Source organism: Nelusetta ayraudi, unplaced genomic scaffold, assembly GCF_046127955.1.
Source record: "Nelusetta ayraudi isolate G7.1 ecotype Tasmania unplaced genomic scaffold, CSIRO-AGI_Nayr_v1 ptg000011l, whole genome shotgun sequence".
NCBI classification, from domain to species: Eukaryota; Metazoa; Chordata; class Actinopteri; order Tetraodontiformes; family Monacanthidae; genus Nelusetta; species Nelusetta ayraudi.
The window spans coordinates 4523866-4549582 of NW_027466061.1; the positions used below are offsets into that span (position 1 = coordinate 4523866).

General features: G+C 41.2%; 2 protein-coding genes across 16 annotated transcripts in view; one reads left to right on the plus strand and one right to left on the minus strand.

Moving 5' to 3' along the window:
• Positions 1–1437: 1437 nt before the first annotated feature.
• On the minus strand, positions 1438–12956 carry pigl (phosphatidylinositol glycan anchor biosynthesis, class L). 3 transcript variants are annotated; one of them, XM_076020192.1, is made up of 8 exons: positions 12830–12956; positions 12179–12315; positions 11539–11638; positions 6278–6368; positions 5142–5209; positions 4025–4056; positions 2755–2888; positions 1438–2579 (listed from the first exon to the last, which is right to left on the minus strand). In XM_076020192.1, the coding sequence occupies exons 2-8, from the start codon at positions 12249–12251 to the stop codon at positions 2451–2453; spliced, it is 627 nt and encodes a 208-aa protein (XP_075876307.1). In that variant the 5' UTR covers positions 12252–12315; positions 12830–12956; the 3' UTR covers positions 1438–2450. The 3 variants fall into 3 exon arrangements, with proteins under 3 accessions (XP_075876307.1, XP_075876306.1, XP_075876305.1); XM_076020191.1 differs by lacking the exon at positions 12830–12956 and having other exon boundaries at positions 2765–2888; positions 12179–12672; XM_076020190.1 differs by lacking the exon at positions 12830–12956 and having other exon boundaries at positions 12179–12672.
• A 90-nt stretch (positions 12957–13046) lies between these two features.
• ncor1 (nuclear receptor corepressor 1) overlaps positions 13047–25717 on the plus strand; it is a 43789-nt gene continuing 31118 nt past the window's right edge. For all 13 annotated transcript variants that reach the window (XM_076020174.1, XM_076020176.1, XM_076020181.1 and 10 more), the window contains exons 1-13: positions 13047–13181; positions 16203–16397; positions 18815–18909; positions 19036–19243; positions 19519–19701; positions 20617–20730; positions 22127–22183; positions 22343–22395; positions 23115–23181; positions 24037–24209; positions 25035–25125; positions 25242–25420; positions 25559–25613. In XM_076020174.1, coding sequence (XP_075876289.1) covers positions 16287–16397; positions 18815–18909; positions 19036–19243; positions 19519–19701; positions 20617–20730; positions 22127–22183; positions 22343–22395; positions 23115–23181; positions 24037–24209; positions 25035–25125; positions 25242–25420; positions 25559–25613 — 1386 coding nt within the window. In that variant the 5' untranslated portion in view covers positions 13047–13181; positions 16203–16286. The remainder of the gene's footprint in view (positions 13182–16202; positions 16398–18814; positions 18910–19035; positions 19244–19518; positions 19702–20616; positions 20731–22126; positions 22184–22342; positions 22396–23114; positions 23182–24036; positions 24210–25034; positions 25126–25241; positions 25421–25558; positions 25614–25717) is intronic.

A 25717-nucleotide genomic window follows, 5' to 3' on the forward strand; every position in this document is an offset into this window, starting at 1 on the left:
AGCACATAGCAGGGTGCCTGAACTAGTTCAACCACTGGGGAATGTGTTTTTCTAAGTCTGCTGTACTTTGCCCCACCTTGTGTTTGAATAATTACAGCTTGACTCAACATGTTCCAGAGAGGAAAAAAGCCTTTTAGGAAAGAACAAAGGCCTCGTTGAGCACCAAGAAAAATGTAATCATGTGAAAGGAACGTTTCAATGGTACTTTTGTTGGTTGCTTGACATCATTTGCACATCTCAAGTTTTGAACAGCTCTGATGATATGCTTTGCGTGGCTGATTATTTTAAAATGGACTTTGACTAATAGATGATTATGTTTCCCCGGAAGGGCAAGAACCACCAGGGAAGGTTGTTATGTTCCACGTCAACAGCTTTCGTAACAAACAGGTCACACTGGTTTCATCTGAACAGTTTGTAAGGACGGTTCTTGCTTCACAGAATCAGCGTGACTGCAGTAAGGTATCAATTTTCAAGACTACTCACAGTCGCATGTTTTGATAGTTATATTTATGTCTTGTTGTGTCTTTTTTTAAAAGACAGAATGGACTTGGTCAAACATACTGGCGGCTGCCATTGTGGTGCTGTTAGATTTGAAGTTTGGAGTTTGCCAGACCTTCATGTTTTACATTGCAAGTACGCATCATTCAATTCAGAAAAAACAGGAAAATGACATGATTTTGAACATGAGAAAAGGCTCACCAACAGTATGCTAGACCATGTTTGTCTTGATACTGCACACAAAATAACCTGTGCTGTCTTTTTCTTTTTAGTTGTAGCATTTGCACAAAGAAACAAAACCATCATTTCATTGTTCCAAAAAATCAATTCAGACTCTTACAGGTAGGGAACTTAAGGTAGTAAAGGTCATTTGAACAAAAAAATATTTATTGACATATTTAAAAAACCTGTTTTTCATTTCCTTTCCAGGGGTCAGATAATCTGACAACATACACGTTCAACACACACGCTGCCAAACACACCTTCTGTAAAACCTGTGGGGTTCAAAGTTTCTACACTCCACGCTCCAACCCTGACGGATACGGTATGTCTGCTCACTCCAAGCACGTGACATGTGTCACGTGCGTTCTTCAAACAAACATGTGCCGAATTCAAAGCTAAACAATCCACTGACTCTCACTGTGCCATATTGTTGGAATAGATGATTACTGTCATGTCCCCCCACTCCCCACATATTCAGTGACATGACATGATGTAGCTGTTCACGTTTCTCATCAATCCGTCTTTTTTTGTGGTTGCTGTCTGTATAGGTGTTGCACCACACTGCCTGGACACAGGTACAGTCCGCAGCGTCACAGTGGACAGCTTTTGTGGGGAGAAGTGGGAAGAAAGCATGGAAGCTCACAAGACCATTCGAGCAATGTCAAAACCTGCAGCAGACAAGTAGCTAAACAAAGGAGAAAAACATTGAAATACAAATTAAATGTCTCTTTAATCATCAACCGTATAGTGGAAATACTGTACATTTTTACACATTGTTTGTGATAAGATGAGCAAACCAACCAACTGATCAGAACTCATGACCTCTTTTACAGTGTAATGACTTAAATAAAATATTTTTCTTTCACCAAAATCATGTTTGTTATTAATTAGTAGCAGCTTTAATCAAATCCAAACAGTTACCCTACTTCCACCGATCAAGTGCTTGAGAAAACTTTGAGGAGCACAACCACTCTGACCGTACTACCACAGTAAACAAGTAGTTAGGCATCAGTACACCTAACAGGAACAATCAGTGCTTTTGATTAAAATAATAATGATAATAATAATAGTAATGATCTTAAGACTAAAATTCACTCACTATCCCAACATTGTCACATTAATGAAAAGTTAGGTACCGAGTTTCTCGGCCCACAAAACACTTTTGAGGCTTCAAAACCAAAACAGTGTTAGCCTTTAGAACAGTGGTTTCCAAACTCTCCCACATCAGGGGGCTTGAAATGTACACCAAACAAGGACGGTTGCAAACTTCAATAGACTGTGTCCCTGATTCTTTTATCCAGCCTTTCACATTTATTTCATATTGTATGCTCTGGATTCAAAAGGACGAACTGATGTCCTTTACTTAATGACCCCTAATGCTATCAACAGTAATGCATCTGGAAACCTGGGATATTTTAATCCCTATTATTTAAATGATTCGGTGTCCTTCTATAAAAAAAAAAGACCTTTATTAAAGGAATTAGCTGACACTATGAAACTTTGGCAGAAAAAAGGAACTACCATAACTTTCCCATCATGGGGCTTCTGAAGATGTGTATTTAGCAGTTGAAAAGTTGAATCTTTTATTCTCCTTGGCTGTCACTTAAACTGTTTTAAAACAACTGCACTGTTTTGCTTCAAGGCTCTCAACATGTTCACAAGAATCTTTCTCCAAAAGGGCTGAGTAACAACATCATTTTACATTCCATGTCTCTGCATTAAACATTCTTTTAATAGATCTTCAAGTTCTTTGGTCCTTGCGGGATTATCTGGAACGTGTTCACGAACATGTACCGTGAGAAGATGATGTAGACGTGACGGAACCACAGGAGTTGAGAGCGATGGCAAAACATGGCATTCTGAAAACAAGGAGGAGTTTTGGGTTAGATCAGTGCTCTGGGTTTTAAGTATTTAAATGTATTTAAAAATTACAATGGGTCATTACTGCTATTTTTTTGACAGTACAACTATATATATGTCTATGTGAGGACAGTGAAAAGTCTCTGCTGACAAACAGTCTTTCTGGAGACTTACTTTGGCTTGCCTGTAGCCCTGCAAGCCAACACAGCAGCAGAGACGTGTGGGCAGCAGGCAGCTTAAGGGGAGTTCCAGGAAGGAGATATACTTCCTGAAGAGGCCAACAGTCACCAGGGAGAGCAGACAGCAGTCTGGGTGAACAGGGAGAGATGCAGTTAGCTGTTAGTTGGCTGCCACGCACAAAAACAAACACAATGCTTTACTTTTATATAGCCAGAATAAGGAAATAAAGACATGAAAATCAAATGTCAATTATGGGCGCAAATTTCGGTTTTGGTATTATAATACTTTAAAGACTGGGCCTCCACACTCACGTTTGGCCTCATTTTCTTTCAGCTACTTTTGAGAGCACAGTAAGACGAGAAACGCGGGTGTCACGTGACTGTGGAGTTCTGCTGGAATTACTAATGAAAGACCTATTTTTATGGCATGCCAGTGATCCTTTGTCCTGAATAAAATGCATTTACTGCTACCTTTGACATGCAGGACTGGCATGGGCGGTTCCAGCCCAGGCAGCACAGGGAGCCTATAAAGATTCTTACATATGATTAACGTCATGGCGCCTATTCTGCCTGTGTCTTATCTTTCTCTCTTCTCAAACACTCACGTGGGTGTGCCCTGATCAATGTTTACCCAACCAACAGAGTAATCAGAGCATCACAGCCTGTCGGAGCATGTTGCGCCTTTCTTGGCCTACTTTTCCTTTCAGATGTTTCGTGAAAATACCAGCCCGCATACCAGCCGGCCATTAGACAAAAACACAATGGAAATGACCAAACAAACCACAACACACAGGGGAAACGTCCCAGAAAATGAAAGAGTAGACAGCACTATTTCATGAGTCTTCAAGGTTGTTTTTTTTTTTTTTTAAAAACATTTATTTATTCATTTTTAAAGTCAGCGAAAGCCAAAGCCAAACCAATTTGTCACCCAATATACTTTGGTATCCCAGACAACGTTGTCGACCTCATGCTGCCACCAACAGACCAAATTGTGAATCGGAGAAACAAAACATATACAACGCTCTTGAACAGAAGAGGGCGCTGCATATCAACAAACCAACCGTCCTCGTAAACTCGGCAGGTTTACGGCAGTTAACTGGTTAATGGAATGTGATGAAAGCATTTGTTTAAAAACAAACACAAACATGTTGCAGCTTGTTTACTCGGTGTCAGTGTGCTTTATATTTTTTCCCAGTTTCTGAGCAACTACAACACCAAACTGATAACACCTGAAAATACAGTGATCTTTGATGCGTTAAACCTACCATTGGGAACTTGTCCGGAGGAAGCCAGGTGGCTGCAAGAGGGGGAAAAAAAAGACACAGTTACCCAAACAAAACATCCAGATGGGATTGTTTTTAACAAAAAAAATTGAAATGGCCTCAGTAGAGGGTTTTTTTTTCTTCTCGCGTGCCAATAATTTAACCCAGATTAGAAGACCGGTTACACTAATTACACTAAGTAAATTACTGAGAAACCACAGAAAGTTCAACACAATTGCCTTCTGGTCTCGACGTCCAATCAGAGGATTTTTAATTTTCCTCTGGGAAGATTTTTCAATGGCAAATTTGTTTTGGAGTTTTGGTGGAAGCACACTTATCTTGCAAATCCATCAGGTGCAGCTGGCAACATGTTGACAAAAACAAAACCCATCAGCAATCTGCTGACCTTTAGTGCACTGCAAATCGAGTGCGCAGCCTCTCTGGGTTCCGGACTAATGGGAGTCATGAGATGTGATTTGGAGAGCTCACATCTTATGAACAGATGAGGCCCACAGGCTGCTGCACAGCCATACAAGCTGAGTGATGGAAAAGACCATGACGAACGGCAGAGAAAATAATGCATCAGTGCAACATAAAGATTGCGCCACTAAAAGTGCAAATTTCTTCTTCTTCTTCTTCTTCTTCTTCTTCTTCTTCTTCTTCTTCTTCTTCTTCGAATTTTCAAAACTAGAAGTCTGGTCTAATGTGATTGGTTGGCCTTGTCCAAGCCAGAGCTGCCCTCCCACTACACCACTTCAGGGACAGGATTTACTGCTGTTTTCTGGGAGCAAAGCCGAGTGCCTCTGAGGACTGTGTTTGGATGACCTCTTAGCTATGTAAAAGAGCAACACTGAAAAGCACAGTGTGTGTTTGTGTGTTTTCTGTGTGTGTGTGTGTGTGTGTGTGTGTGTGTGTGTGTGTGTCTTTATGGGGGAAACAAAAAAGTGAAGGATGATGTGAGCTGATTTTTTTTTCTGGATGGCGTTCTATGATGGTGGATTGGGCTGCACAGTCTGCGTACGGGTGACAAACACAAAGTATCTCACGGAATGTTGTCTTCAATTGAAGGGATTAAAAAAGGAAATAAAAAGGAATTAAAGTCTGAGAGTTCAGTCAGTACCTGACAGCTTTATAAATGGCTATATGATTAGCGTGACCGCTCACTCCACTCCCATCAAAGGTCAGCACCTGAAACAACAAAATACATTGTGTTAGAGGAGTGAAGCCAGAATCTGGAGATCTAGAAATAAATTTAGCTAAATAGCGAAGGAGATATTTTTCTTTTGGTTTGTGAGTATATGATCGGAGCAGAATTGGCAGCTTACAAGTGATACTTAGAAAACGGTTTGTGTTTGCTCACTTCCACACAAGAGAAAGCAAGTGAGAAGAAGAAGAAAATCAGGTCAAAGCAAAAAAAAAAAAAAAAAAAAAAAAAAAAAAAAAAGACTTCTTGACTAAAGACTTGGCTCCAGCTGTGCTCAGACATATTTGACTGCGTCTTTGCAATAAGTCATAAATTAGGAGTACGCTCCCAACTGCTGCACATTAAATGTAGCTTGTAAAACTTCATATCTTGATTTCTGGTGGCTTAGCATATAAAAAATCAGGTTTGCATGGGGTCACATCTAGAAACAAACTTCCCTCTAGATCTCGAGGCTCATTATTGCAGCATTTTTTGTTGTTATTCTCCAGTCCACTTTTAGGCAAGTTTTTGCTCCCCTGAGCTAACAGGATGGGTGGAGACCGTCTGTTTGTTTGTGCACTTTGATTAAAAAAAAATTCTACAGGAGAGAAGAACACAGCTGTGTGTAATCAACTTCCCTGCAGGACTGCTTTTTTTCTTGGATGCAAATTACTTTTGCATTTCTGACTATTTTTTGCCTTAGATGAGATAAACTGGCTGAAATTTCTTGCCACATTCCCATTAGTTAATTGTGCATAACTGCAGTGGGCCAGTTAAAGATCCCTATGCTTGACAACAGATATGAAGTCCAGACTTTCTAGAACACATTTCCCCCTCATTTTGAGTCGGGCCCAAAGCACATTCTAGGGCTGGACGGAATGCCGCGGCTGTGGCTGTCAAAAATATTATGTAGGCGGTGGTGAAACTCAGTTAACGAGCTGGAGAGCTGTCGCGCCAAAACATATGGCGAAAACAAAACAAGACACGGGAGTAGTGCGCAGAGCGACAGGGGAATAGAGCGTCAACAGGAAATGGCAGAAAACAGCTGCCGCTCGGGAGGAAAGTGAGCGCACCATGTTGAAGGAGTGAGCTCTTATGTGCTTGGCAATCAGAGAGGAGACAAGCGAGACCTTCCATTCTGCTTTGGGATCATCTGGAAGATTCCTGGAGGGCAGAGAGAGAAAGGCTGTTATCTACCAAGTAGTGCAGTAGTGTAGAAGCCTGTTTCCACACTGAAAGTCAGGTCAAAGTAAAGAAAATGGGGAGAAATGCCGTTCTGATGGAGTCATTCTCTACTGTTGGGTAGATTCATCCCATCACCTGCAAATAAAGAGTTGCTCTCGAGTAAATGTACCAGAAAGAGCCTCCGACAGCCACTCCATTCAAGAATATAAAGCATTGGTTTTGTTCAATGTTCCACTTGAACTTATACATTCTTTTAAGTTAGAAGGGCATTTCAAATCCGTCTCTGGGAACTCGGAGAGAAACCAAGTGGCAACAGCCCACATGTCCTGAGGGTTTTGTTTAAAAATGGAGCTGCTCTAGTGTGACCGCCTCCCCTTGGTGTATCATGATAAAAAGCGGGACAACCAACGGCAAAATTGTACCTCTCCGGTCGGCATTGGGATAATTCGAGAGATCATTGACGCAACGTGTCACTCAGTTGAGGATTACACAAAGCTGTTGTATGGAAGTTCAGGGTGTCAGCAGTTGCTCCCCTCCCCTTTGGCTGCTAACAATGGGGAGGGAAGTGATGGATTAGATCGCAAATCTATTGGCTGCCAGTGATGTGAGGGTCAGGCTGCTGTGTGTGGTGGCGGGCCGGGAGGTCAGCTATGTCACAGGGGCACGGGTGTAGTTTTTAACTGTCATAGAATGGAATGCACTGATCCGTGCCGTGTGGGCTTGTGAAGCTCTGCAAATATATTGCAAAACAACTATGGCAGATTTCTGTTTGATTTACGCGGGAAATCTATATATATGTCTGCTATTAACAATATATTTTCCCCCGTTATTGTATTTATTCTTCAGTGCAAGCGAGAGGTGCTGCTGCTGCTGGTGGGTGTCTTAACTCGCAGTATAAAGACACTTGACCTTTTCAAGCACGACTGAGGCTGAGTGTCAGCCTCGCCGTGCCAACACTGCAGAATGTCCTAGAGTAACCTCCACAGCTCCCCCCTTCGTTGCTCTGCATGTGGATGTCTAATTGCTTGCAGGCATCTGGATGCAGTTGTTGAACTTTGGCCCAGTGAGAGCCCGGGAGATTGTGTGTGTGTGTGTCTGAGGGGCGAGTGTGCACGTGCTTGTTTAGTCAGGTCACATGGACCAGAGTCCTAGAAAACTGCCAGACTTCTCTCCGTGCAGTCTTATTAAATGTTTCAGCGGAGGTACAGAGAGGACCTCGGCTATAATGTGGTAGCGCTTTAATTGTACTAATAAATTTGGCTTTATGTGGATTCACATGGGCCATCTGTGTTTCAAGGGCTGACCACTGTTCAAACTGAGGGTCCTAATGGTCATGATAGCAACCATCTAGATCACGCTATTTACCATGGAAACGCTACAACTATTGAAATTATTCAGAGAGTTGGGGGTTTGCTTAGTTCTTCAGGAAAAGAAACATTTAGTCTGATGAAAATATGCAGTTTGCTGTTGTGGAACTGCAGAGGCCATTGTATCAACAGAAGCACAGTCACGGGTTAACTGCCCGGCTGGAGCCTCCAACAACTCCTGACTGCAGCCTGCACATAATGTGCATATCAAATAACAAAATCCTCATTTGAAAGGGTTTTTTTTAGCGCGAAAGAAATGATAGAAGGTGGAAGGTAGGAAGGAATCACATTATGAGGAATCACTGCTTCGGCGCACTCTGATGAGTGATGTCAAGAAGAAGTGCGATAGCCGGATTTGTGCGCCGAGCAGTGTGCACAAGTCCGGGGAGCAGACAGAGGTCAAGCCAACGCAAGTGCAGAGGCAGCAGAGCGTGCTCAGATCGAGCTTAATCACAAAGGCCCCAACGTGCACTGGGGGCCCAGATACTGTCAACACAGCTGTCCTATTCAGTGAGCATTAAAGGGAAAATCCTATTTAAAAACTGAATTCACCGCTTATTCCCACTTTCCCCTCGTGAGAAAGCTGTCATCACCAAATATAACCTGTAAAGTTGAGAAATCGGCGTTAAATAAAGTTACAGTGGATCAACTACCGTGAATAACAAAAAGTCACAACATACTTGCAAATGTGCAAAAAACACCCTGGCAACATGAATGATGTCTGGTGCAGCCTGACATATTTTAGCTACGTTTCTGATGCTGAGCTACTGTAATAGCAGTGGCATCTAAATGCAGTAAACAGACAGAGAAGAATTGTGTTTGTTGACACTGGCAACACACCGAACTAAGAAAATGTGAATATGTTTCCTGTGCGACGACTACTTCCCATGCTGTTTATGGTTGTTAGGTTGTTATCACCAACCATTGACAGGCACAATGGTGTGAAACCTTGGTGAGCAACAAATGTGCATCAGTGCATTATGAGATAGCATATCATTAATAGAATTAATCACAACAAACTTTGACTGAAGATTTGTTTTTATCACGCATAAGTTCTTTTCTTTCAAGAGAAACACTAAAGTCTATTTCTTTTTACCTCTTTGCTTGTGTATACGACACAGTCATCGATGACTGTGAGCGAGAGTCACATCTAGTAATCAGCACCTAGGCTTCTGCTCATTATCAAGACTGAATGGGAATATATACAAAGCTTTGAGTCGAAAGCAGTCGCACAATTTGGCCTCAACCTCTTCACTAAAATCCACTAGAATGACTAATTTAACTGTCAGGAGGTAAGAAGTGACAGCAAAGGATCATAACTCTTAACTTTGAGCTCATGAAAACCTCTTAGCCAAGGTACAACATTTGGACATCATTGAAGTTTAATTAGTACTTCTTGTTAGGCAACCAAGATGCGAAGCTCCACTTACTGACTGGACAAAGAACATAAACCCCCGACCCATTAAAATGGCCCAACTAACAGCATATATTTGGTGGCTTTCTAGACTGTTTGACCAAATTAGATGCTTTAAACTGCAAGTTGGCATTCGCGCAGTGACATGCAATGGTGACAGCCATCACCAATTTGGGGAGAAAAAAAATCAGGTCAGTATAGAGAGCTGATTTGTCTCATTCTCAGGGTGCTGTGATGAACTATTGCTGCCACTGTGGTTTGAAGTACTTGTGAATTCTGAAAATGCCTGTTTAGATTTTCTAAAAAATCTAAGCAGGCAGGATCTTCGTCTCCCTTCATACAAACACGTACAAAAGTCCAATAAAAATAACAAAAACAAAAAAAGAAACAGGGAGAGGACAAGTGCAGATGCACATGTGCTCTGTGTGGGCAGGGAGGGTTAAGAGAAAACAGCATAGCTTGGTCAGCCATGGACAGACAAACAGAGGCGAAGCCAGATTGCTGTGACCTAGATAAGCTGTGCTCAGAGTGTTGCCAAAACGTATCCCACAATCTTTGGCACTTGGCCTCGGTAGACATGGATGAGGAGAGGATGGGAGGAGGGGCGAGCAAGCGAGGGCAGGGGGGGGGGGGGGGGGGGGGGCAGGGAAGAGGAAGAGGCAGGTTGAGAGCGAGCCTGGCTAGGAAAGTGCTGATTTGGTGTGTGTTTTGGGCAAACAACAGAATACACAGAACGGGAAAATGGGCTCAACGCCAGTTCATCAGAAGTGCAGACAGTGCTAAGAGCAAAGTCCAGCTATATTCTATACTTGCGCACGCGCACACGCACGCGCACACGCACGCACACTCGCACGCACGCACGCACGCACGCACGCATGCACGCACACACAATGTTCTCTGGGGCAGACAACTCAGGCAAACTGCCAGCTTATTACTGTGAGTTCCAGCTTAGTGTCAGGGTTCATGCAGCCCTCGTGGTGAGCTGCCATGTACAGACGCACATGTAGGAGGCCCTGTGCTTCCTAGAAACTCATAAAGTTTTCAGGGGAAACTGCAGTATTGATTTAGGGAAGGTGGAGGGACGGGGGGGTTCCCCATTCTCAAGTTTTGCCGCAACTGTCTCTGAAACTTGAGGCCCAAATCTGCAACTTTTCTCCCAAAAAAATGTAAAGTGCAGCACATTATATCAATGTTGCATTTATCAAAAAAGACATTATATAGCTGTGACTGCTGCCTGCTTTACTCTTTACAGTTAAAAAACAACAGAACAACAACAACTAGCAATAATAATAATAATAATAATAATGATAATAATAATAATTCATTTAGAGGCTGACTCGCCTAACAGGATGTCCACTGTCACCTTGCTCAAATGTTTGCATAAATATTAAACAATACAATGCTTACTTTAGAACATCCTATCATTTAAATACATAGATCATTGACAAACCAACTAGTCTGTCTCTTTCTGTACTGTTTATTTTTTCAGCATAAAAATGTATTTCATTTATCGTGGTTGGAACTGTCATTAAAATGATATATTTACATACACACACAAATATATATGTGTGTACATACATGTATATATATGTATATATACACACGTATATATATATACATATATATACATATATATATATATATACATATATATACATATATATATATATACATATATATACATATATATATATATATATACATATATATATATATATATATATATACATATACATATATATATATATATATATATGTATATATATATATATATATATATATATATATATATATATATATATACACACACATATATACACATATATATTATATATATACATATATATCTATATACATATACAGACACATATCTATGTGGATGTTAGAGCAGGGACACCAAAGACTATTGTCACCAATTTAACCCTGATTTAACCCCTGACCACATGCAAGCTCCTGAGAGGTAGAGAAAATACACAATTTGTGCCAAATGTAATAAAATTCCTTCTAAAGCAAATGAGATGTATCATGTCCCCTTTTCCTTGACCTGTCCTGTCTGGCAGCTGAGACAAAGAGGAAAGACCAGGATACCATTTTCCTTACTTCCTGATTATTTAAGCAGAGTTTATGGCAGTGTATGACTATGAGCCAGCCAGATTGGTTCAAGACGCTGCATAAATCTTATTTAATAATCTATTGGTACAGTATATATGTAGCACATCTTTTTTTAATCTTTACATACATTCTACTTCATGTGTTAGACTCACTTTCACAAAACAAGGCATCACATTAATCACGTTTTCATAGTTGTAGTTGTCCATAGCTCATACTTACAAGCAATCACATAAAACTTTGAAAATGTGTTTCTTACTTGTGGTCAACTATAGTGATTCTGGAGTTTGGTATACCCAACAAAGCACAGCTTTGGAGAAGTTCTTGTTTGCGCTCAGCCCCTTGACTGTAGTAGTCTCCTGTACATGAATGGATGAAGAAAACCCAAATCTTAGGAAAGCATACTAAAATGGTGACTACCTCAATATGCTACTCAAAATTGTATGAGTGATGTTTTTTTTATGAATATAAAACAATTGTAATTAAAAAACAAAGCAGCACTTTATTACATTATTTTACAGTTAATAGACCCACAGAAATACATACAGAAATAAGCCATACATTTAACTATCACTGGATTAGAAGGAATTCATAGTCACATTTTCGCTGTAACTTGTTGGCATAAATCCTATACCATTATTAATATATATATATATATATATATATATATATATATATATATATATATATATATATATATATATATATATATATATATATATATATATAAAAGAGAGTGGTAGTTACTATTACTATTATTTAATATTTGATCATCATTAAGTGTTACCTCTTTTTTGATTAAAGCCATTTTACATCCAATGGCTATTATGACATAACAGTATGCCACTAGAAAAACCCGATTATTATAGGGACTTATCTAAAGAGAAACTTTGACCCACCTTCAGATAAACACAGTAAATGAACGCTGGCATTCAATTCGATTAGTCGTATGATGGTCGGCGCGAAGAACATACATTCATCATCCGGATGTGCTGTCACAATGAGAGCTCTGATATCGATGCTCTTCTTGTCTTGACTTGACGCAGAATTTATTAGAAGACTTAAAGTCTTTCCAAAAGTGGCTCGTTTTAGATTGTAGAGGCATTTTATGCAAACCAAGCCAACGAAAAATATCAAGGCTCCCAGGGAAACGCACATTATTTTGACCGTCGACATAAACAGTCCGTGCGAGAACAAGAGCCTAACACAGATATGGTTCCACGTCTACAAAAGGAGCCCCAGACTGTTTCCCATTTCAAAGATGCTAGTTCTTTTCGTTACGTATCATTATTTAGTCGAACAGAGAAGGGACTACCCTCATCTGTAGTACTGACATAAAATTTTACTGACTTGAATGTGCCGTATTTAAATAATAAAAAACAAACAAACAAACAAACAAAACAAACAAAAAAAATCAACTAAATGGACGAGGTCAGAGTCTTTTTCAAGTTAATTTGAATTCAAAATAAATTAAGTGTGTTAATGGGTAAATAGATTAAGACAGATCAGTGTTTTTCAAAAAGTGAAAATTACAAACATCAGACTATTACCTTGTTCAAAGGGACTATTAAAGCAGAACACCGAAATATCCTGACAGGAACATAAAGACTTAATTCTATAATATTAATTTTCGATTATCCGGCAACCTTCTCTTTCTCAATTATGATTAATTTTTTTTCTAGTTTTTCAAATAAATATTAAAAGTAGTGAGTGATTCTCCTGAATTTAACTACCTCGGGAGATTGTTATTTAAGCTGCTAGGACATCGACCGACAAATGCGGCGCAGCCTTCGGTCTGCCGAGTCGTCCATAGCTCACAACCGCGGATTTACAATCAACAACTGAAACGCAATTCTGTTGGGAATATCGTTCTCTTCCATCAGAATATTTCTTAAATATGAGGTGAGTCCACTTCGCTTGCATATAGCAAAGCAACACGTAACATTAACATGCTTTTTTGGGCGCTCTAGTCTACGCTAAAATCTGCCTTGCAAGATGGCGACGCGGTTGAGAATTCAAAGGTGAAATACGGGCTAAGTTAGCTTGCTAGCGACAACAACAACATCTTACATGTTGTGTTGCCACTGTAAACTACTCAGGTATCCATTGTATGATGATTATTTTAAGTGCCTTTGAGTACGAAGTATTTCTGGATATGCTTCCTGTTGTGGACCAAGACCCAGCAAGACCTCCAGTACATGCGTTAAATTAAATTGCGTGTTCTCTGTTGTTGCGTTTAAAAAGAGAATTACAATTACATTACAGACAAGCATCATGCCTTTCAAGACGTCTCTAGTTCTGACGCTTTGATGTTTTCATGAGTGAGAAGTTCCCTTGGGGCTATTTCAAATATCTTCGAAAAAAACTTTGCTATTTGAAAAATACACTGGACCTAACACGGGTATAATTCATTTAAAGACGTGAGGCTCCAGTCTTTATTTACGTTTGCACATGCATCCCTAGACTGTGATAATTTTTCAGGGTAAGGGAAGGAAACACCCAGAGGCGGATGTGCTGCAACCATGCTTTCTTTCATGTACATCCAGACTCATTGTTTGTTTTTATATGTGTGTGTGTGTGTGTGTGTGTGTGTGTGTGTGTGTCCAGTTATTTGGAATTGTATTACACAACCACCTACCCTCAAGGATTTTTTTTTCTTCTTTAAAAGATGCTTCTTTTTTTTTTTTTCTTTTTTTTTTTAGGAAGCACAGCAGCATGAGCTCTATTAAAATTGTGGATTTGTAAATGAGCATGATCTCAACATGTAGGGTGACAAACCCCGAGAAGTTTATGTTTAGTGACCCCCCGATCCACAACACACTTTTATTATTTTTGTTTCAACCCTGTCATATATATGGCATCCACCTCACCACACAACTTATTTTTTTTATTTGTCAGGTACACCTAGAAATATCTAAGAATAAAAGTTAATTTAAACAATATTGTGCAGGTTATCTGTCTTGACTATTTACTATCTACTTCTATATTCAAAATCTCAGCCTTTTTAGCTGCAGACATTGCATGAGTTGAATGGACAAAATGGCATACAGTTGCAGTAAAAGAAATACTAGCAGGCTAAAAGAAAAAAAAAAGTAGCAGCATCCACAAAGCTGTGCATCAGGCTAATTTTTGATTTGCATGTACCCTACTGCCTACATGCACCAGCTTTAAATTCCTAATTAGCTGTAAAATATCCTCTCCCTATTTATTCTATAACATAAATTGATAACTAAAGAGCTGCCTCACCAGATACTGGCTCATTGCTCATAGCGAGTCAGATTGCATTACATAGTACTTCCCTGCTTTCCTTTCCCAGAGACAAAGCGCATTGAAGATGTACATTATCCATACTCTGGTCATGAAGGGCCTATATTGCTTTGCTTGTATTGCCAAACGAGTCTCCCTATCTGTGTTATTGTTGTGCTGGTCAAATAATATGCAGTACATGCATTCCTTTTTACTGACGTAACTCTTCTAACTGCAGTATATATTCTGAAAAAAAAATGTGGTAGGTTATCAACAGGTCACCGCATGCTCAGAGCAAAGGTGGGTTGCCAGTTTGGTTGGCCAAATACAGCACAAGTAATATTGCTTGAAGCAGTGCACAATGCACATTTTTGCAACCTGTTAGAATTATCACAAGAAAGTAAGATTTCCCATTCTTATGTAAAAAGTCCAAGCACCAATAGATGTAAAAGATTATTATGTATTTGCTGTTAGTGACAAAGCCTTGCATGCCTGCATTCGAAGCACTGTACAGGCTGCATTATTATCTGATTCTGCCCAAAAGTGTCTCATCCACTTATCTGGACAGTCTGGCACCATCCAGGCGCAGCAGTGCTCAGTCCTCCTGTCAGTCGCCGTGTTCACGAGCTTTTGCAAACCACATTCAAAGATGGTTCCTACTGCCAGAATATGATGGGATGAAATATCCAAAAATGTGCTTTTCTTTTCGGTTCGTTCCAGGAAGGTGATGGGGTTTATTAAATTGAAGATGTGCCTCCTTTATTCCAAATTTAACCTTTGTTAATGTTTACCAGTTTTAATCTTAGTAACACTGTGAAATTCATGTGCTGCCTTCCTGGAAACATTCTTATCAAAATTTGGTTGGTGTTCTGTGGTCTATGATGACACGATAGTAAGTGTTGTACAGTATTCTGATGCTTTTTTTTATACACTTCGTAATGCATTCTGCATTTACTCTTCCACAATATAGACTGCACAGGGTGTGTAGTTAAATTTGCTGCTGATGATTTGGCTTTAGCCAGATTGAACAACGTTATTAAATGGTGTAGTGACGACCACGTGAAGGTCATCGTAAGTAAGACAAGAAAGAGGCTAATCAACATCGATATGATTACGTGACAAATTAACCTTGGGTGCAAACTTACCATTTTGAGGACGACCAATGAGAGAATTGTGGTGCATCGTTGAAGACTCAGTTTTATTTGTGTTTTTTTCTACAATTTGAGCTTTGCAATCTGTGTTTATTATCCTTGGCAGCAAACAGGCTGGGGAACTTGACATGAATTATATTGGCCCTGGTTTTTTCTTTCACATCTATTAGCCATCCCGAGAGACCCTCAGTCCCCTCTGCAGGCAGACTTTAGAATCCTGTCTGCAGGGAGGAGGTTTACTTCTGCAAGGAGGTCTGAGGTCCATCAACTCTTGGTTTCTTAAATAAGTTAAAGAGTTGAGTGTGTTTAAGGAACTGATGTTCAGCTTCAGCTAGATCTCACTGCCCATCCACCACCATCTATTCCGTCATTTGTCCATTTGTGCTTTTTTTTGTGTGTTTTTTTTTTTTGGCATATGGGGTGCTTTAAAGATTTCACTTATTTAAAATGCAGCTGAAGTGCTCTCTTAGAGCAATAGTTTTCTTCATAAATTAACCTTTTTTCCCCTTTTCTTTCCTTTGTGCAGGTGGTTTGTGTCGCCAACATGGTCTAGCTAAAGTCTGTGGTCTGTGACTTAGCCGCCGCAGCAGCCAGCTAGCACTAAGCTAGGATGTCCAGTAGCTCGGGCTACCCCCCCAGCCAGGGGAGCTTCAGCAGCGAGCAGAGCCGATACCCACCCCACTCTGTCCAGTACGCCTTCAGTGGAGCACGACACCAACAGGTAAAGCCCAGCCCTGTTTTTTTTTAAACTGGCCTCTTTGTCTCTGCCACTGTTGAGGTATTGCATGTGACTATTTTTTGGAATTGCATTTTTAAACTGTGCGAGTTTGGAATTTGGAACTCTCAGCGACGTAATTGTCAACTGCGGACAACTTGCTGCATTATTGTGTCTCATCTGAAAGAAAATGGTTTTACAGAGTGGACCGTTAACTTTATCATTTTATTAATGAAATATTCAAAAAATAATTGTTTGTGTCACTCACTGTCTGCAAATGACTGGCAGAAAGAGACTAAAAAGACCTCTAGATGTATTAGAATTTGGAAATCAAAGTCTCTGTGAGCATAAATATGAACTGAATGTTTTAGTTTTGCCGGCGGGTCCTGTTGTGTTTCCCCTCCCCCCACTCAATGGGACAGGAAATGGCAGACGGTTTATCTGTTAATGTCATATTGTGGCATTTCAATTTCAGTTTTATAAGCACTGACAGGTGTAACTTTTATAGCACAGTGATTTGGACCCTGCGTCTTGGTTTTCGCGTTCATGGCTTGCTGTCTTTTCGATGGCGCGCTCATCCACACAGTGGTAACACACCACACTGTGTCGCACTGTTTCGTCTTTAACGGAGCCTTGCAGCTCTTTTAACAGTGCGAATCAGTAAAACAAATTCCAAGCACAAGTAAGAAAAATCCTGTTGTCCTCTCTTTTCCTTTGTATCTGGTTTTAGTCGTGCTGGTTGAAGTATATTAAAGTGCACAGGTTACACATGACTGCAGAGCTCTGTCGTGGCCCCCACGTCACATGATCTTCAATGCGTTGTCACCAGCCATACATTCATACATTCATCAGTTTATTCCAAAGCTTTATTCCTAACCTCACCCATGACCTTTTGATTTGTGTCGGTGACAAAAAAAAAAGTTTGCTCATTTTTGTGACGTACTCTTGTGGATTCCACTTGTTTAAGGTCGTCGAGCAGACATGATGATTGGGGTCCTGTCAATTCTTTAATCACTCATGGGGAAAATGGATGCATGCCACAAGAGTTAATAAGGACTCTGCTGTCTAAATTAGTCAGGTACTGGTTTAGAGTGCGAGCAGCACGAGTCTCCTGTTGACAGGATCGTTGCTTTCAGCTCAGTGGAGTGTAGATCTGCTCATTTCTCATTTCGCTGTTGTGTAACGTCTGATATTTGCGCACACGTCACTGCCTTTCTGCTCTGACCTTTCTTCAAAATAAGAGTGTCCCACCATACAACTCTTTCAATGAGATGGAGCGATTAAATTATCAGCGCTCTGTTTCATATTTTAGTCTCTGGATCTTCCTCAACATAAATGAACTGATGCTAGCTTTAATTTCCTGTGAGAAGATTTTTAATGAGTGAAATTCCTCTTGCTTCTTGTTCTATTTTGATTGCTCGACTTCTTGGAAATGAACTTTCACAGAAAACTGCCAGTGGTCAGTTTCTAGGCATTTAGACTGTTTGTTTGAATCTGGCAATAAACTGGAGTTTTCCGGTAACTGGATTTGCTTGTTCGGGTCTATTTGGAAGTCAAACTGTGCTGATAACATTTATGTGGTTTTGTTACTCAATAGTTGTCTGATTGAGGGTAGGGGTGGTTTAACATAAATAGAAGTTTGGCACAATTAACAATACCATGGCAAATAACACACACACACTTTTTGAATACTAAAAAAAAGGACAATTTTTTTTAATGTATGCTAATGTTACAAATGTAAAAGTACATTGTTTGTTTCTCCACATGATGATAATTCAGGCCTTGCTAGTTTATTTAATAATCCAGTTTCATTGCCATCGAGCATGCACATGTTTTCAAGATCTGTGTCATAACTATTGGGACATTGTGGTTTAACAGAGTGAAGTATGAGCAGCCCAAGAATCTATAGGCCACTAACTGCTCTTACCATGTCTAATTCTCTGAGTTATTTGTGTAATTATGCTTTTGTTGGATCCAGAACATTGGCGAGTTTACATAGGAAGTGGGGAAAGGGAAGGGGTGACGACAGAGGTCGCTGACTAGACTTGAACCCAAATGTGGAGGAAGTTGCAATTAATGGTCATTACCGAATCCCAGGATGTCCTTCAGACAGTGTCAAACAAACTCTTTAGCGCAAACCAGAGACTGTGTATTTGCAAAATAAAATGCTTGACAGCTAAATATATAGTTTTCAACCCAGTCATATGAAATGTTTTGTGAAGATGTTGCATGGAGAAATAACTTCCTGTCTATTGGTATCATTTCTGGTGCTGCTTATACTGCATGTGTGTGCAGTGTGCACACACAAAACAACATAGAAGTAACTTCTTATTGGTTAGCAAAATTAGAATAACTTGTTTGTCTTTGGTACTTTTGCGACTCAATTTTTGAAGTCACTTGCTTTGTGTGCATCGCTCCTTCAGGATTTCACCGTCCCTGACTATCGGACTCATATGCAAGATCCACAAGGTCGGAGGAGGCCATCGTTATTGTCTGAGTTTCATCCTGGAACTGAACGGTAAGGGCTGCACCATAAATAATTTCTATATTATCTTTTTCTCCTTCTGTAATGTTTTTTTTAATGTTAGAGATGCTGTTGCATACGTCCCCATGCATTTGTTTGGTCTTCTCATCTGCTCCTCAGGCCTCCAGAAAGACGTCATGGCTACGAACAGCAGTTTCACTCCATCACATCTCAGTCTGAGCACGAGTCCTTGGAGGCAAAACGCCCTCGCATGGAAACGGTTGCTGAGGGCCACATTATCCGCACCCCTCCAACAGCCGGGGGCTTAGTCCTACCGATCACCCATACAGTGCAGGACAGTCTCCGAGCCACTGTAGAGGTCAAAAAGGTGTGTGTGTGTGTGTGTGTGTGTGTGTGTGTGTGTGTGTGTGTGTGTGTGTGTGTGTGTGTGTGTGTGTGTGTGTGTGTGTGTGTGTGTGTGTGTGTGTGTGTGTGTGTGTGTGTGTGTGTGTGTGTGCGGTTGGACTCTTATTTTCCTAGTGCAGCAGTTGAAAAAACAACAGATATTTATTGATTGGTCCAGATGGTAGAATACAATTAAAACCCCCAACCCTTGGACTGTAAGAATTTCAGATTTTTTTTTGTACTGTTTCTTTTTCTCAGGAGTCTCAGTTCACGGTCAAAGTAGAGTCTCCGTCCTCTGGAGGAGCTGCGTTACACATTGGGGACGACCAAGACACGTCACCCTCCAAGCTGTCCAAGGAGGAGCTGATCCAGAGCATGGACCGTGTGGACCGGGAGATCGCTAAAGTGGAGCAGCAGATATTTAAGCTAAAGAAGAAGCAGGTTAGCAGCCCAGTAACACCTTGCCTGAGCCAACGAGCATGGCGCACGCCAGTAAATGAGCACATTGATCATTCACCCTTTTTTTTAATCAGAAACTTAATTTTAGAACCAACTCCCTCATTCTTTCCCAGAGATGAGATATCAAAGTGCTAAGTCAGATTCTGCTGATTAGTTAATTAGGATGTGAGTCAGATGATTGCGTATCCCGAAGATTTCACATGCAGTGCCGTGCGCAGCAATAGAGATTTGCTACCAGCTACAATGAGGGGCAAAATGATCAGTTTCAGGCACTTTAAACCCAAATGGGTCTCTATGGGGCGTAACGAGTATCATTGGATGAGCGCTGACGATCCAAATCTGCAGACCTCAGGCATCATATTTTCAACGGCATGTTTCACACCTTTTTTGTCCTTTCTTCTGTTATCTTTGGAGCTGCTCATTAGACAGGAATGCAGGATGAGCTTCACTCAGTGAAAATATATCTCAGCTCCTTAGTTTCCTAAAACATTTCAGGCATTTTTCTTCCATTTGTTTGTGTAGCTCAGAAACTAATAGTCTGATCTCTGCGTCTGGTTAGTTTTCTTAACCTTTAACTTGTAAACACTGACCTGACTAGCAATCAGCAGTTCAGTTTGCATGCCCTCAGCTCTGGCTCAACCCAGAGTCATTGAGACCTGTTTAAAAGCAATAAATCTTTGCAAGAATTATTGGCCCCTTTTAAATACTTTACCCCTTTTACACAGTAAAATTTTTTTTCTGTTTTACTGTGCATCAAATATTAGGTGCCAATTTCTGAAAAAAAGATGCAACTTTAAACTGTGCAGAATGTTTTGTCCTACTTTTCTGGATGGATTTGACCAAAAAAAAAAAAAAAATTCTGCTGGTCAAAATGTTATTTCCGCCGTTGTCTCCTAGCAACAACTGGAGGAGGAAGCAGCGAAGCCGGTGGAGCCAGAAAAGCCTGTGACCCCTCCCCCAGTGGAGCACAAGCACCGCAGCATAGTCCAAATCATCTACGATGAGAACAGGGTCAGTAGTCTGCTTATAAAACACTCTGGCTTTTTCCTTTGCCCTGATCTTTGTGAAACATCGAGTTGAAATGTTGGATCTTTGCATTTGGCATCATCTCTGTCCATCCTCTAAACTGTTGAATGTGTCATTTGTATTTATTTATTATTGATGTATTTATTTTACTGGCCTATCTACTCTAGTAATGCTGAGTGAATCCAATCCAATGCAATGCCAGATCTTGACCGGCTTAATTCATTGATTTGATTTTCAAAAAGATGACACGGTGGCTTCTTAGAAGCTTCCTTTTTTTCTGAAGCTAATCTCTCTAAGTTCATTGGTCAGACAATTCTCAGTATTTCTCTTCAGCACGAGTGTCTTTCCCATGTGCAGTGCTTTCTGATAGCACCCTTGTTTTTTTTCCCGCTGCTCACTCATCGATTTTGGCCAAATTCGTGCTTTGCTAAGTGACTGCTTTTCCAAAGCCAACATTTCCTGCAGCCGCTTTACACTCTAGATGTCCACAGGCAAAAGGCCTTTATGGTTTTGCAGCTGCAGAAAATGCATTGCTTTTTCTTTCTTCCATCCTCCCTCTTTGGCCCTTTCCCCCACCATGGAGCATTAAATGCAAAATAATGCACAAATTGTTGTATTTTTTCTTTGGTCGCGTTTTCGCTCTCATGTCCTGAATCCAATGACGAATAGTCGCATATTAAATCAAACGTCAAGGGCAAAGACGGGTCTCATTATCTGCCTGCCAGCTAAACAAGGGGGAAGTCGGTGTGTGTTCACAGAGGTCACTGTAGTTCATGTGTGTCAGACAGTGTTGTGGTAGGAGAGTGCTGAGACACGCCTTCCCACGCAGTCAGCCATTAACCCTGTAGGCTGCGAGGCCGCTCCAGCTCCCTGTGCACGATTTACAGTGACAGCTGTGGTTGTTTGTGTCCCACCGCGACTGTTGGCCCATGAAAAGCACACTTCTTGTTTTTCTGCTTCTGTGTTATTACTCCCGACTTTCCTTTGAGCCTTGTGTCAGTACAGCACAGGGGTGCAATGTTTCCAGGTTCTCTGCTGGTGTTATTTGAACCAAAAGATGAACGCATTTTTATTTAGTTGTTCAAAATTAGTGTCACTGTGACCTACACGAGCATTAACCTGTAACCTGGCAATTCATTAGACTCTGCACCTTGGACTACCGAATAGTAGTGTTGTTTGTTTTTTTTTTTGTTTTTTTTACTTTTCTGCTTGTGTTTTGCCATATTGTTGATTACATCAAGTTAGTCGATTATTAGCTCTAATATTTAAAGGTCAGTGCTCAGTGCCATTGCCACAAAGTTGCATATGGTTTGAATCATTTCTATTTCCTACTGGTCACACTTAACCAAATCTCTGTTTGTTTTTTGTTAATTTTCTCTAGAAAAAAGCTGAAGAGGCCCACAAAATATTAGAAGGCCTCGGTCCCAAGGTTGAATTGGTATGTGATTTAATGATTGATGATATTTTTGGCTTGACGTGAACTTTCAAGAAGAATCAATACGGCAATCTTCTGCATGTCAGACATTAGCGCTTGCTCCATAGCTAATTATTAATCCACCGCCTGTACTTTCTCTCTCTCTCTCTCCGCCCTGCACAGCCCCTCTACAATCAGCCGTCTGACACAAAGGTGTACCATGACAACATCAAAACGTGAGTATCAGCACCCCCCCCGCCTTCACTCGCCACCTTTCACGGACGTCCGTCAAGTGCTTGTGCTTGAACACCCAGCAAGGCGTGGAAGTGCGTCAGCCGGGGCGAACGTCGGAGGCCTCGCTGACCTCGGCCAGATAAAGGCGGCTGATAATGCTGCGTAATCTGATCGCGGATTCACTCCGCTGAGCCGCCCCGCTGACGGCCGAGCGCCACAGCGCGTTTGTGCGGGGCCGGCGGTGGCGGTGTTATGTCTGGAGTTGAAGGCCAGGCTGTCTGATCGAACCCCCTTATCAGTTTGTACCATGAGAGCGACCCATCTGGCTCGGCCTTTATCAGGACAAAGACCACCTCTGTGTGAATCTGCCCCGCATGTCGCTACCCTGGGTGCCCCCCCCTCAATTCACTTCACACAGCCACCATCGTGTGTAAATGCACAAATTCCCAGTATTTTTCTGAATGCCTCTGTAAATATAAACAGTGAAGCCATGAATGCCTGGTAAGAGTGTTTTAGATGAAGTTCATTGTTGAAAGGGTTTTGGGGTTTACAAAGGTGCAATCGCACAAAGTCAAGAAAGCCTGATGATGTTTTCTGTGGTGCTTTGTAAGGTTTCCCCTCACTGGCAAACTGCTGCTGCAGCTGTTGAATGGAAAAAGTCAGGCCTTCACTCACTCTCTCACTTTCTCACTCAATCACTCACTCATACGTTCTGTTTCAGCAACCAAGTCATGAGGAAGAAGCTGATATTGTTCTTCAAGAGGAGGAATCATGCCCGCAAACAGAGAGTAAGTGGCCCAATTGTTGCTACCTTTTTTTTCTCTTTCTCTTCCCCTGTTGGCACTTTATTATCAACATCATGGCACCATGTAAATCACATGGCCCTCAAGTCAGAGTAACGGCCTCTTTGCAAACAGAAAGCTTGAAGCAAATGTCTTGCCAGCTGCTCTCTGAGAAGCTGGCTGTGCTCACCAACTCCACGTCCACATTGCACTGCAAATCAAAACTGATGTATTTAAAGTTCAGGAAATTCCTCCCTCCTCCTTCCTTGAATTCCTCTGTTTGTTGAAAGCTATTGTGTTGGCCTAGAGCTGCTTTTATTTGCACCCCAACAATAAATATTAGTCACATCAAAGAACTGGGTCTCAGAAATGTGACAGTTTAGCTCGTATTTGATCTGCCATCTATCAGACAGCAGTGTTTTCAGATATTTTAGTTAACACACTTTTTTTTTTTTCCTGCTCCCAGTAGCCTGTGAGTGCAACTGCTCTCTGGCTTTTCCATGTCAGGGTCAGACAGCCCTTTGAACAATAGCCTCATGCCATTGTTGAAGTGGACTGTTGTTCCTTGAAGCATATGGGTCTGAGGCTGACTTTTAAAAATGCACAAGTATGTGATTGGTGGGACACTCTTATTGTGAAGAAAGGTCAAAGCATATGCACATGCACATGCACGGCCATCATCATCTACAGTTTCCTAAAGGAATTTGCTCACGGTAGTTTGTATTGTGATGTTGAGCATTGGTGATTTTTTTTCTGATAGAATCGTGGTCGTGGTCGTTTTGCCTCTGAGGCTCCTTCAGTTCCTGAAAACCGTACGAGAAACGTGTGAAAATAAAAAGATGTGTTTCCTACATCGCACAGGAGCAGAAGATCTGCCAGCGCTACGACCAGCTGATGGAAGCGTGGGAGAAGAAGGTGGAGCGGATGGAGAACAACCCCAGGCGCAAGGCCAAGGACAGCAGGACTCGGGAGTACTACGAGAGGCAGTTCCCCGAGATCCGAAAGCAGAGGGAGCAGCAGGAGCGCTTCCAGAGGTAACGTGCTGGAAGCGCTCAGCAATGGTTCATAAAGTGCAGCAGGATTTCTCCTGTTCAGTTGTTTTACTTCCCGCTCACTATGTTGATGTGACCGTTTGATTGGCCTGCGGTTTCTTCGTATTGTACAAGAGACAACTGGTTTATTGACAGAGCACATGGGACTTTGCTGCTGTGGGCTAACTGGTTAACACTCAGCATCAACTGCATCAACTCACCTGTCCAATTTGCACGAGCTCTCGCTGTAACCCAGAGCCACAGTCTTCACAGTTATTTCTCATCAGCATTTCTTTCTTCCACAGTCATATGATTCCATGTCTTTGTTTTAACCATACTTCAATGTGATTGGGAATAATTTCAACTCATTTATCAGTGGGTTTTTGTTACTACTTAATATTTCTGTAGTAGTAATCTGTGTACTTTATCAGGAGAGTTTGCCTGTGACTGGTGCCACTTTTGCAAGGTAGTAAACAAACAAGAAATAAGTAGTTAGAAATATTTTATTCTGAGTAAGTGACTCTTATTTTTTATATTGATGATTGTTGAGATCAAAAACCTCTTTTCCAAGGGAGTCCTGGCCAAGAGGCAGCAAAACTTAAAAATTAAACTAAGAACTCTTTAGGAGTTCTACAACTTGCTTTTGTTTCGAGTAATTGTCTTGTCATTTGGTGGGAAAGGGTCAACAAGAGTTTTGATTGCCTTTCAGTGAAAGATTTAATCTTGAATTTTGTTTCGTTTTTTGCGCAACAGTACAAATGCAATGTCACTTTAATGATTGATTGTAAGTTGTTTTTTTTAACCTGTGTGCCATTATTTCTGTGGCAGGGTTGGACAAAGAGGAACTGGTCTGTCTGCAACAATTGCAAGAAGCGAGCATGAGATTTCCGAAATCATCGACGGCCTCTCCGAGCAGGAGGTGAGCAACATGTGGAATGTCAGGAATAAACAGCAAAGGAACACTACTCCCTTCCTAAGTGCTGTATACCCATCATTTGTTTGTGGCCTCATTGCGTCCTGTCCTCTGTTCCGCAGAACAACGAAAAACAGATGAGACAGCTTTCGGTCATCCCACCAATGATGTACGACTTGGAACAGAGGCGAGTCAGGTTTATCAACATGAATGGTCTGATGGACGACCCCATGAAGGTGTACAAATCTCGGCAGTTCATGAATGTTTGGACCGAACATGAGAAGGAGATCTTCAAGGAGAAGTAAGGCCCCACAACCCTCCGACACGCTGGCATCCGCACAGTCTCCTTGTGTTCCGACTGCAGCTCAGCTTTTACATGTTCATGCTGCACTTATTGTTGTCGCTTTGCTCTCCAAGTAACATTGTACCGTATTTCCAGGTTTGTACAACACCCCAAGAACTTTGGCCTGATTGCCTCTTACCTTGAAAGAAAGGTAAACGGACGTTTGTGTTTCCACTAATGCCTAAATACACCACCGGATTTCACACTGTTTGCGAGTTATAGTTTTTTGTACAGTTTACACAATGAAAAACAAGA

Excerpts from the sequence above, each read along its gene's own strand:
- pigl (XM_076020190.1), bottom strand. The coding sequence starts at position 12,455 with ATGTCGACGGTCAAAATAATGTGCGTTTCCCTGGGAGCCTTGATATTT. Across the intron at positions 5,210-6,277 it reads GAGCTCACTCCTTCAACATG|GTGCTGACCTTTGATGGGAG; the intron begins GTGCGCTCACTT and ends TTGTTGTTTCAG. Across the intron at positions 4,057-5,141 it reads GCCATTTATAAAGCTGTCAG|CCACCTGGCTTCCTCCGGAC; the intron begins GTACTGACTGAA and ends CCCCTCTTGCAG.